General features: G+C 61.7%; 1 protein-coding gene across 1 annotated transcript; it reads left to right on the forward strand.

Annotated features, from left to right (window-relative positions):
* Positions 1–1,472: 1,472 nt before the first annotated feature.
* Positions 1,473–11,835, forward strand: OTOP3 (otopetrin 3). The gene is given in 11 exon segments (XM_045836757.1): positions 1,473–1,625; positions 1,736–1,843; positions 1,964–2,203; positions 5,673–5,784; positions 5,870–5,932; positions 5,935–6,354; positions 6,432–6,568; positions 7,132–7,190; positions 7,474–7,592; positions 9,210–10,015; positions 11,140–11,835. Coding segments are annotated over 11 exon segments (2,388 nt in total). The 3' UTR covers positions 11,311–11,835.
* Positions 11,836–11,924: the final 89 nt, after the last annotated feature.

Genomic DNA, 11,924 nt, shown 5'->3' on the forward strand with positions numbered 1-11,924 from the left:
AGCCCCCCGGCAGCGCCACGGGGCGGGGGGCGCTCGGCTCCCGTACCCACCCCAAGGGCCTCGGAAGGGAGCCCCTGGCTGGCAGTCACGGCCACACTGGCCCCTGTTCCCCGATGGCCCCAGCGCAGAATTTTCACACACATTCTCTTCCTGGGTGTGTTCCAGTCGCAGCCAGGGCATGCCCACGTACCCCAGCGTGACCCTGGCGCGTGGGGCGACAGGGCAGGGCGATACCCCCCTCCCCCTGCCTGAAGCATGTCCAGGACTGGGTAAGACCTGGGATTGTCCTGAGCCCAGCCCTGTGGCCTGGCCGGTGCTGCTGCCTGGCGTGGGAACCGGGAAACCCACAGTGTGCCAATCCCCGCCCCCCGTCTCCCCATAACCCGCCCCATCTCAGCAACCCCATAGGGGAAGGTCACAGGAGAGGATCTTGGGAGTCTGAGCTGGAAGGGCCCGTGGAGACTTGCAGGTTGCAGGCTTTTCAGTGGGAGGGCCAAGGCCGAGTGGCAAACCAGGTACAGACTCAGGCCTGGGCGGCCAGGAGGGGCCGGGCAGAGTGGCAAGGCCGCCACCTTCCTCTTCCCTCTGTCCCCCAAGCGGCACCTGTTGCTTCTGTGTTCCATGACACAGGAAAGCGTAGGAAGTGCTGACCCGTTGCGACCACCGGGATACAAAGAAGCAGTCCGAGGCCCAGAGAGGTCGCGTGACTTGCCCAAGTCACACAGCGGAAGAGGTCCAGAGTCCTTTCTACTAAGGACTGTGATTTTTCAAACAGCAGAACTTTTTTCCCCTGATTAGTAAAATATTTCAGAAACCCAAATGTATAACACAGACATAAGCCAGGCTGTGCTAGTTTCAGAGAAGTTGGGGATGCCGACCTCCACTCCCTGGGCCGCCTCTTCCCTGACACCCCCACTCCCTGGGGGGCCTGAGGCTCCTCTGGGCAAGGCAGAGCGCTGGACTCAGCGGGAGAGAGACTGAAATCGTGAGATGGACGGAACAGAGAGGAGGAAAGAGTCCCAGCAGCTAGAAGCGGAGGCAGAATCGGTGGCCAGCTGGGGCAGGGGAGCGGGGCGACCAGCTGCGGTGGGGCCTGGGCTGGGGCTGGGTGGGAGGAGTGTGGGAGCCGCAGGGCTGACTCTCGGGGCCTCAGAGGGAAACGCGCCCGGACCTTGCCCCGGCGGGGGCGCCCTGGTGCTGAGGAGGGCTCCGTTCCCTGCTTGGAAGCCAGAGGAAAGTGCGGCCTGAACCCCAGCAAGTCCAATACCGCGGCCTGAGGACACTGCACCCCTCCCCTCCCGGAGGTCGCCGCTGTCCTCGGGTTTGCAGACTCGGAGCCCGGCGCCCGCACCGCCTCCGGCCCCGCCCGTCTGTCCAGCCGCCTCCCTGTTGGCTGCGCCGTCCGGGCCGGAGCCCCCGGCGGGGTAATTAACGGAGGATTAATGATATCCCCAAAGTCAACAGAAAAATCGATGGGCCGCCGAGCCCGGGCGGCGGCTGCGCAGTCCCGCTGGGGGAGGGCGTCGGGGGCATCGGTCGGGGCGCTGCGGCCTCGCCCGGGCGGACGGTCGGCGCTGCGCCCGCAGGCGGTCGTCAGCCGGCGGCGGTGCCTGCCGAGGCCTCAGGTAAGGCGCCCCTTAGGGCCGCGCGGGAGCGCCCTGGGACGTGGGGCGGGACCTCCGAGGCAAGCCCACCTGGAGGCGCGCATCTGCTCCCCGCAATCCCCGGGGCTCAGGGACTGGGCGCTGCAGGGACGGAGGCGGGAGGGCTACGGGGAACCAGCCACTGGCGGCCCGAGCGCCGGCCCCGAACCCCGGCTCCGCGCCGCACCGCCTTCCCGCGGGTGGGCGCGCTCGGCCGAAAGGGGGCGCGGAGGCCAGAGAGGAGAAAAAAACCCGGACGGCCAGAAAGGGGGTTGTGGGGCCGGGGCTGCCGGGGCGCCAGATCGGAGGCATTCGTGTAGCGGCCGCCCCAGTCTCGCAGCGCCCCCCAACGGCTCGGAGAGAAACCCCGGAGCTCCTGGCCCGCGCTCAGTGGCGTCTTCCGGAGCCGGCGCTGCGCGCCCTGCCGGGCGGGCGCCGCGCCCCGACGGCTGCACGGCTTTCGTCGCCTGCCTCTAGCCCGGACCCACGACCAGTGGCGCGGGCCCTCCCGTAGACTGGCGTCGCGCTGGATGGCCGCAGGCCGCTCCCTGTCAGTCCCGGTACCCTTGCCCCCTTCCTGCGACCCTGGTGTGTGGGCTAGTCAACCCCCCACACACACACACACACGGACTCCGCCACACCGAGGGCGGCCATGGGAGGGTCGAACCCCGCGAGTGGGGGTCAGAGGCCGCGTGTGGAGGACCCTGGAGGGAGGGAAACCAGTACCTTGTCCTCCGGCGGCTCCTCTGGGCCTACCAGTCCTAGCACAAACCGCCCCAAAGTTCACCGATAATAACCCCGACCCTTCCAGCCTCCCCAGGATTTTGAAAGATCTGGAAGGAAATGTTCAAATCGCTAACATGGAGAGGTTTCTGAGTATCAGACACGGATGTAGTACGTTTATTTGCATAAATGAAATCATTTAATTTTGATAGAACCCTGCGACGTAAGTATCGTGCATTAATTCCTTCATGTACTCCTTCAAGAAATCGTCGCTGCACGGCTCCGGCACGCCAGGCACTGTTTCATAGTCGTTTTATCTCTGCTTCACGGACGGGAAGGCCGAGCGCAGTCTGCCTGCGTCGCGGGTCGGCGCTCGCGCCGGTAGGAGGTGTCGGAATCTGGGCTCTCCGGCAGGGGGCGATCGGGCCTCGGGGGGTCGGGGGGAGGTTCTGAGAACGGCCAGACGGAGCAGTCGGGGCTGGGAGAAAAGGCGCAGGGAGCTGTCCCCGGGAGCCTCGGGCCTGCCCCAGCTGGGCAGGGGAGGCCAGCGGGAAAGGCACACGTGGTCTGGGAAGTGTCCGCGGAGGTTTCGCGGGAAGGGTCTCTGTCCGCGGCTCTGGTGCTGAAGCTCCCCAGAAAATGCGCGAGTAGCCGGCAAACACTGGGTGAGCGTGGTGCTGTGCCAGGTTTGGGGGTGGGGGGGCGGGGAGCATCGAGTTCAGCAGGACCTGAACTGGTCTCTGCCTCGGAGGAGCTCCGGGCCCTGGGGGGAGCCAGCCGCGCCCACAGCGCCTCGCCAGGCGGTGCACGCCCGCTCTCAATGGATGCCTGGCGGAGCGAGAAGGCTTCCCGGGCCAGGCCCCTCGGGCGGTTGGTGAGGACGGGTGAGAGCCGCGGCGGAGGGGAGCAGGGGGGCGGGGAGCACAGCGGACTCCAGCAGTGAGGGCGGGAGGCAGCAGGCCACTGAGCAATGCGGGCGGGGCCCCCTGGCTGGGCCGGGATGGATGAGGGGGCGGGCGCTTCAGTGTGACGAGGGGGCTGGGCAGGGAGAGGGCAGAAGAGCCGTGAGAATCACAGGGAAGACTAGGAAAGGGGGACAAAATCGTGCAGAACCTTTGAAAGAGGGCCGAGTTTGACTATTCTATTTGCCCAGAAGAGAAAAGTATAACTATCCAAGCCAGTGCCACATGGTAGAACGGGGGGGGGGCTTTTAGAGCCACATGAAATGGGGGTCTCCTGGGGGTCTCCTGGTGGTCACGGTGTGGGAAAGTCTGAAGCTTCTGAAGCTTGAAGTTCAAAGGCAGGGACAGAGCCAAGCGCAGCTAATTAAAATAGAGTGTGAGAGGTGATGCCCCAGGAACAAGCATGGGGTTCGGTGGGGGCACCAAGAGTGGGCACCTCACCCAGTTTCAGCACGGGGGGTGCAGGAGAGGCCGCTTACAGGGGGCGGGGCTCTTCTGGGTCCTGAAGGATGAGCTGCTGTCAGCGGGGCATTGTGGGCGAAGGGCGGAGTGTGGGCAGACGGGAGGTGAGCAAAGGCAGGGGCATTCTGGGAACTGCAGCAGGATGGCCGGACCCGTAGGCCACAGTGCTGGAGCGCCAGTGGGGACCCGACCAGGAAGCGACAGCAGCTCCCCGGCCTCCAGCGTTCCATGTGCCGCGAGCCCATATGGCACAAGGACACGGCCTTGTTTCACTTTGAGAGGGCGCGCTAAGCAGTTTGGACTTTACACTGAGGGCAATTAGTTGCCTTGCAAGGCTCCCAATAGGAAAGAGGCACAGTGGGCAGGGAGACCAGGCCAGGAGCCCTGGCCGGGTAGCTCAGGTGGTTAGAACGTAGTCCCGATACGCCGAGGTTGTGGGTTCGATCTCCAGTCAGGGCACATGCAGGAAGGAACCGATGAGTGCACTAGTGGGTGGGGCAACGAGAGAGAGAGAGATGGGTCCAGGAGCGAGAGGAGAGGGCCCTGGCTAGGGTAGTGGATGAGGTCAAGAAAGGTTGAAGAGCAATTTGTGGGCTGGGATGGACAGGCCTGGGGCCTGGGAGGAGGGCCAGCGAGGGGAGGGCGAGGAGCAGGCCTCCTGCAGCCCGGAGAATGGGTGCAGTGAGCACTGCGAACCCTGAGCCCAGAGCACCAGGGAAGCCAGGGTTGCTGCAGGACCAAGGGAGGGCCCCTGGTAGGGGGGGCACAGGGGCTGGTGAGGGAGCCTCCAGGGTCCGCTCAGGAGAAGCCTTCCCATCAGTCAGGATAGCGCCTGGCACCAGCAGCACCCCCCTTTCTAGCGCAGCTCAGCCCCACAGGGAATGAGCACCCAAAGGTCCACAGAGGAGAAAGCTGGACTGCAGGCCATGGCCCTGAGCGGCAGATACGGGGAGACCTAGACCCGGGTCCGACAGATGGGTGACACGGGGGTTGGCCTGAGGGAAAGCCTGGGGGCGCTAAGGAAGGAAGGAGCAGGAGACATTCGGGAGAAGAGCAGGGTGGAGGGTGGCGCTCTCCGCGTCGTGGAGTTAGGGGCGGGTGCAGGGGGCTCAGTCCTGTCAGAGTCAAGGGCAGGGCATTCATGCTGACCCCAACCTGCCCCACGCCCGTGGCAGACATGGCAGATCAAACCCCAGAAGTTTGCCCCTAAACCTTTAAAATCAATTTTTTAAAGGTTAGCTTTCTTTTCAAGATTTTATTTATTTATTTTTAGAGAGGGAAGGGAGGGAGAAAGAGAGAAAAAGAAACATCAATGTGCGGTTGCTGGGGGCCGTGGCCTGCAACCCAGGCATGTGCCCTGACTGGGAATTGAACCTGTGATGCTTTGGTTCGCAGCCCGAGCTCAATCCACTGGCGAGCTACGCCAGCCAGGGCTAAAATCGATTTTTTAAATTACACAAGTAATGTGTTCTTAAAAAATAGAACAAGCAACCGCTGTCACTCAGCCCTTCCCCAGAAGAAACTTCAGTTGTGGACCTGGTGGGAATCTTCTAGACCTTTCCAGAGCAACTTCATCTACACTCAGAGGGGTCCGTAACAGAGCATCACCTCTGATCTCAGCGTCCTTTCCCTCCGAGCCCGCCCGCAGCCACAGGGCCCCTGCCAACGCCACACTTGAGGCAGCCATTACCTCCCAGGCAGAGTCAGGACAAGAGGGGGCCCCTGCCTGCTCTTTTCCTCCGGCGTGAAATTCCTCCCAGAAGTCAGCAGGGCACATGCTGCCCTTTGGTGCTGAGAAGTCACAGACATGGGGGCTGCCCAGGGGCCAGGCACGAAGCAGATGCCCCCCACTCCCCTGACAGACGTTGTTTTTCCATCTTAGGGTCAGACACTGAGTCAGGCCGGCAGTGGGGCGGGGAGGCAGGAGGTGGTCCTCCAGCCCGTGGAAACGTCCTGTGTGAACGTGGAGCCCGAAAGCGTTCCTGTAACCCCCGGTCTGTGTGGACCTCCCAGGGTCCCGGAAGGTAGACGGGTGGCTGCCCAGAGAGGTTGTATGATCCGCCCCGGGTCACACAGCAGGTAGGGACAGGGATGGAACGGAAGCCAGCACAGCCTGGCAGCCAACCAGCGCCCTCTCTCCCTCCCAGCACCTGCCGAGGCTGCACCAGTGGCCTCTGCAGAAACACAGGAGACTGGAGCAGCCCCGGCCCAGGAGAACCCGGTGGACATGGGGGCCGAGGAGACAGGGGCCCCTGCCCCAGCGAGCCAGAGGTCCTGGCTGGTGCGGCAGGTCTCACTGTTACTGCGGCGGGACCGGCAGGCCCAGAAGGCCGGGCAGCTCTTCTCCGGGCTCCTGGCCCTCAACGTGGTGTTCCTGGGCGGGGCCTTCATCTGCAGCTCCATCTCCAACAGCGTGGCCCTCACGCTGGGCGACGTGTGGGTCCTGCTGGCCGTGCTGAAGGCCCTCTCCCTCCTCTGGCTCCTCTACTACGCGGCAGGCACCACCCGCCGGCCGCACGCCGTGCTCTACCGGGACCCTCACGCGGGGTCCATCTGGGTGCGGGGTGAGTATTGGGGCGCTGGGTGAGTATGGGAGGATGTGGGGAGGCCGGAGATGCCCACGGCTGCCCCGTCCCCCTAGGGTCCCTGCTGCTCTTCGGCAGCTGCGCCGGCTGCCTCAGCGTCTTCCACGTGGGCTACGAGGTGAGCCACCTGTACTGCAAGCCGTGGCTGGAGCTCATCTTCCCCGCCATCGAGATCGTCTTCATCGGCATCCAGGTGACAGGCCCTCCCGCCCCCGGGCCACCAGCCAGCACTCTCCCTACCCCCCAACTTCTGCCTGGACACTGCCTCACAGGCAAATACCTGCAAGGCCCAGAGTAGGGGCGCACACACCACAGCCCCCCACGGGTGCCTGCCTGAGCACACACCGTGCCCATGAAACGTGGCCGCCTGTGGACACGCCCGCCTGTGCCTGCTTGCAAGTCCCTAACTCACAAAGCCACTCCTCATGACGAACGTCCAGCTCCCGCCTGACTTCCTGTTCTGCACCAGGCACCGTGTTTCCTTTACACCCTTATTTTATTTCCCCAGGGAGTAGACCTTTCCCTGAGCGGCAGGCATTTGAGTCCCCTTCTAGAACCGAGGAGGCTGAGGCTCAGAGACCTCTTGCCACTGGCCCAAAGCCACACAGCAAGGAAACGGCAGGGCCAGGATTTCCCAGCCCAGGTTTCCTCGCTGTGGCGTCGGTGGAAAATACGCCCAAGCAGCGGAGGCACACACACCCCCATAGCCCCGCCCCCACATCCTGGGCCCTGGGCTCAAGGCCCTGTCTCTTTCAGACCTGGGTGCTCTGGAAACACTGCAAGGACTGTGTTCAGGCCCAGGGCAACTTCACTAGGTAAGGTGGGGTGCTTTCTCTCCCTCCAACAGCTCCTGGGGCTCCCTGTCCCCAGCTAGTGCCTGCTCCCCATGGCTTCCCTGGACAGGGTGGCCCTGGGGCTGTGGGTTTGCCTGGGAATTGTCCCTGGTGCCTCCCCACTAGGGCTGCCTCTCCATATGTCCTAACGCCAGATGGGATTTGGCTTGGAGAGAGGGCGGCCCCTGCAAATGCAGGGACGGTGAGGGCTGGGCACCCGAGGAGCTGGCCTGGCTGTGTGGGCAGAGTGCGGCCTCTCTGGCAGGTGTGGCCTGATGCTGACCCTGGCCACAAACCTGCTGATGTGGGTCTTGGCGGTCACCAACGACTCCATGCACCGCAAGATCGAGGCGGAGCTCAATGGCCTCATGGACAACTTATCAGGTACCAAGGAGACCGGGCCCCCCATCCCTGGGCGTGCTGAGAGAGCTGTGCAAAGAGAATTTTATTTTACAAGTAACACCATAGATTGTTATATAATTAAAAATTCAGGCTTATCCCTGGCTGGTGTGGCTCAGTGGATTGAGCACCGGCCTGTGAACCAAAGGGTCCCTGGTTCCATTCCCAGTCAGGGCACGTGCCTGGGTTGTGGGCCAGGTCCCCAGAGGGGGGCATATGAGAGGCAACTGATGTATTTCTCACATATCAATGTTTCGCTCCCTCTCTTTCTCCCTCTTTAAAAAAAGATTTTATTTATTTATTTTTAGAGAGGGAAGGGAGGGAGATAGAAAGAGAGAAAGAAACATCAATGTGCAGTTGCTGGGGGTCATGGCCTGCAACCCAGGCATGTACCCTGACTGGGAATCAAACCTGGGACACTTTGGTTCGCAGCCCGCACTCAATCCACTGAGCCATACCAGCCAGGGCAAATAAATAAATAAAATATTTTTTAAAATTCACACTTAGAGATGAGAACAACAAGATATATCCATCACCCAGGTGCAAGAATGATGAACATTTCACCATATTTATTTTATGAATGAATTGTTTACATTACTGAGATCGTGGCATTTCATCTCAAGATAATTTGGTGTGCATCTCTTTGAAATAAATATATTTCACTACAGCACAACATTATTATAACTTCTAACAAAGCTCCCTAACATTATCCCCATCCTCTCTATCAATCTATATTAGTATTTATTTATTTACTTATTTATTTATATTTAGAGAGGGAAGGGAGGGACACAGAGACAGAGAGAGAGAAAGAGAGAGAGAGAGAGAGAAACGTCAATGTGTGGTTGCTGGGGGCTGTGGCCTGCAACCCAGGCATGTGCCCTGACTGGGAATCGAACCTGCGATGCTTTGGTTCACAGCCCGAGCTCAATCCACTGAGCTATGCCAGCCAGGGCTCACATTAGTTTTTCGAATCAGCCTACAAAAAGTCTTTTACGATGGTTTGTTCAAACAGGTGATGCCTTGGGTGGTTCATTCTCTTTTTTCCTAATGGCGCTGAGATGTGTCAAGTTGCTTCCTAGTGGTGGCATTTGACTTGTTCTCCCTGCTTTTCCTAGAAGCTGGAGGTAGGGCCCAGAACCTTGATTAGATTCAGACTAAACGCGGTGGGCCCCAGCACCCCACAGGTGGGCCCGGGTGCCGTGTGGGGCGCCTCACTGCGGGGCATGATGCCCGGTCACCCCACAGAGCGTGCTGCCTGGGTGGCAGCCAGATCCTTCTATCACAACACTACAGGTTTCCCCTTGTGCCCCGCCACCGCCAGCGATCTGCACAGGTGACATTTGGCACCGAAGACATCACACATTAAATGCTTTACATCAGCTTGATGCCTGAAGTCCAGAATCCCTTTGTAAAGGAAGGATCGCCCTGTGATGTCTGATTTCTCACTCTGGGCCTCAGTCTCCAGGCCTGTGAAATGGGCGGCTGGGTCCCCGCCCCCTCCGGCATACTCCAGGAAGTGGGCAGGACTGGTCTGTCATTGCCTGGGTTCCCTCAGAGCAAGGCCCACCTGACTGTCTGTCCGCCTCTCCCACCCCCCGCTAGGCAATGACAGCAACACCTGCCTGTGCCTCAACAGCACGGCGTGCCAGGTCTTCCAGAAGGGCTACCTGATGCTCTACCCCTTCAACACCGAGTACTGCCTCATCTGCTGCGCTGTGCTGTTTGTCATGTGGAAGAACGTGGGCCGCCGCCTGGCACCCCACGCGAGCGCCCGCCCCGGCACCCCGCCCTTCCACCTGCGGGGAGCCCTCTCGGGGCTGCTGCTGGGCCTGCTGGCCCTGGTGGCAGGCGTGGTTGTGTTCATGATCTTCCAGGTTGAAGCCAACGGCCCCGCCATCGCTCGCCAATATTTCATCCTCTACTACGCCTTCTACGTAGCCCTGCTATCCGCCATGAGCCTGGCGTGCCTGGCGGGCACGGCCATCCACGGGCTGGAGGAGCGAGAGCTGGACACGGTCAAGAACCCCACCCGCAGCCTGGACGTGGTGCTGCTCATGGGGGCGGCGCTGGGCCAGATGGGCATCGCCTACTTCTCCATCGTGGCCATCGTGGCCACGCGCCCCCACGAGCTGCTCAACCGCCTGGTCCTGGCCTACTCGCTGCTGCTCATCCTGCAGCACATGGCCCAGAACCTCTTCATCATCGAGGGCCTGCACCGGCGCCCGCTGTGGGAGGCCGCTGCGGAGGCGGAGACACCCCGCGGGGGGCGGAGCCACTCCCGGCCAGAGCTGGGCCCTGGGCTGCCGCCGGCCTCGCCCCGGGCCTCTGTCCACTCCAACGGCCACCTCAACTGGAGGCGGCGGGCGCTCAGGGAGCTCTCCCTCTTCCTCATCCTCTGCAACATCACGGTGAGCGATGCCCGAGGCACGGGGCGGAGCTGGCCCGGCAGCCCTCAGAAATCTCACTCGGGGAAGGGGCGGTTAGATTCATTCATTCAAGGTGCGTTCATTGCACCTTGGCTGTCCCAAGGGTGACTGGCTTGTCCTTTTGATTGTCAAGGACACACGCCTTGTTACCACTAGCTCTGTGACGCTTGCGAGCAGAGAGAGTCCCCCAGCTCCCCGCAGGGTCTCTAGCGTGAATAAACAGGCCAAGCCCATGGCCACGTGCACTTGATCAACACACCTGTAAGATTTTGAAGCTTCCTGTCTCGTGGGGGAGCCATCAGGGGAACAGTTAGGAAATTACGAAATAACTAGTCACCCACTGAATGCAGTCTAAGGATGAGATCGGAAAGTGCCTGGTTTTCTAAAGACCTTCTAGCGGAAGGTGTAGGCGGTGATCGCTCCGCCCCAGGCGCTCCGCTCAGAGCAGTGGCCCCGCCTCCGGGGAAGCCTCGTAGTAACTCCGCGCAGGGGTCCCTAGGGCCATCCCCGGTTCACGATGAGGAAGCTCAGGCCTAGGCTGCCGGGCCTGCCTCGGTCTCACCGCCTAGGCGGCAGAGCCGGGACAACGCAGGGTGGTTTGAGCTCGTGTTGGTGACGACAGCGCTGGGAATGCGCCCCGGAAGTCGAAACCCCTGGGCCAGGCAGGGAATAAGCAACAAACGGGCCCTAAAGGGCAGCAGGGCCTCAGAGAAGGAAGCGTGGGCCGGAGTGGCCAAGGAGGCTTTGTAGGAGTTTGGCCTGGGCTTTGAGAAACCGGTAGGACTGGGACAGGAGGCGGGGCCCAGGAGGAGGGGGCGGGACTGGCAGGAGAAGGAAGCTCCAGAAGAGGAAGGTGGAGGTGGAGACACAGGGGTGCCCAGCGGTACAGAGCAGGTTGTACCATGCGTGGTGGCGACCTGGGGTCTCACAGTCCATCCGGGGTTCAGGCTGGCAAGCCGAGGAGGGGGCTGTGGTGGGGGAGAGGGGCTGGCTCTGAAGGCCGGAGGGTGTGGGGTGCACTGGAGGAGCTGTAGCTTCTGGCACTTTCCCTGAGCGGAGTGCCTGGGAGCACCGCTCCCCCCTCACCACCCTCCTCTGCTCCCCAGCTGTGGATGATGCCCGCGTTTGGCATACACCCCGAGTCTGAGAACGGCCTGGAGAAGGAGTTCTACGGCTACCGGACGTGGTTCACCATCGTCAACTTCGGCCTGCCCCTGGGGGTCTTCTACCGCATGCACTCTGTCGGGGGGCTCGTGGAGGTTTACTTGGGGGCCTGACGCTGCCCAAGGACCTCACCCCTGGCAGAACCCCAACGTGTCAAGGCTGGGAAAATGTAGTCCAGGGGCCCTGAGCAGATGCCCCGTCCCAGGAGGCCTTAGGGAAGCCTGGGTATCCCAAAGCCTCCCCTTCCCCAGAGCCTCACTACAGGGGCAGAGAGCGGGTCACTGTTCACAGCCCAAGGCCAAGGGCAGAACCTGAATACGGAGCCTCTGATGCCCACACCGAGGACAGCGCCCGCTTGCCCCTGCTCACTGCATCAGTGCAGCCCAGGGTGTGCCCAGGAAGCCCACACAGCGGCTCCAGGAGGAGCAGCCGAAATGACTGAGTCTGGGGTGTATGGAGAGGGGTCCCTACCCAGCCAGGCCTCTGGGGCTTGCCTCCTGCTGGGGGTAGGGTGCAGGGTCCAAGCTCAGCCCCAGGCATCCCGGAAGCAGGCAGCTCTGCCCTCCTCTCCCCACACAACCTAATAAGCTCATTAATTAGCTACCAGGCAGGGTTCAACAGCTCTCTCCCGCTGCCATAAACCCTGTTTGTTTGATTGATTACATTCGGGCTTCGTGGCATTTGTTCCCAGAGTCACAGCTGCCACTCCGGGTACAGTGGGAAGGGA

This window comes from Phyllostomus hastatus, unplaced genomic scaffold (genome assembly GCF_019186645.2).
Source record: "Phyllostomus hastatus isolate PE091 unplaced genomic scaffold, TTU_PhHast_1.1 phas_contig_210, whole genome shotgun sequence".
In the NCBI taxonomy this organism is placed as follows: domain Eukaryota; kingdom Metazoa; phylum Chordata; class Mammalia; order Chiroptera; family Phyllostomidae; genus Phyllostomus; species Phyllostomus hastatus.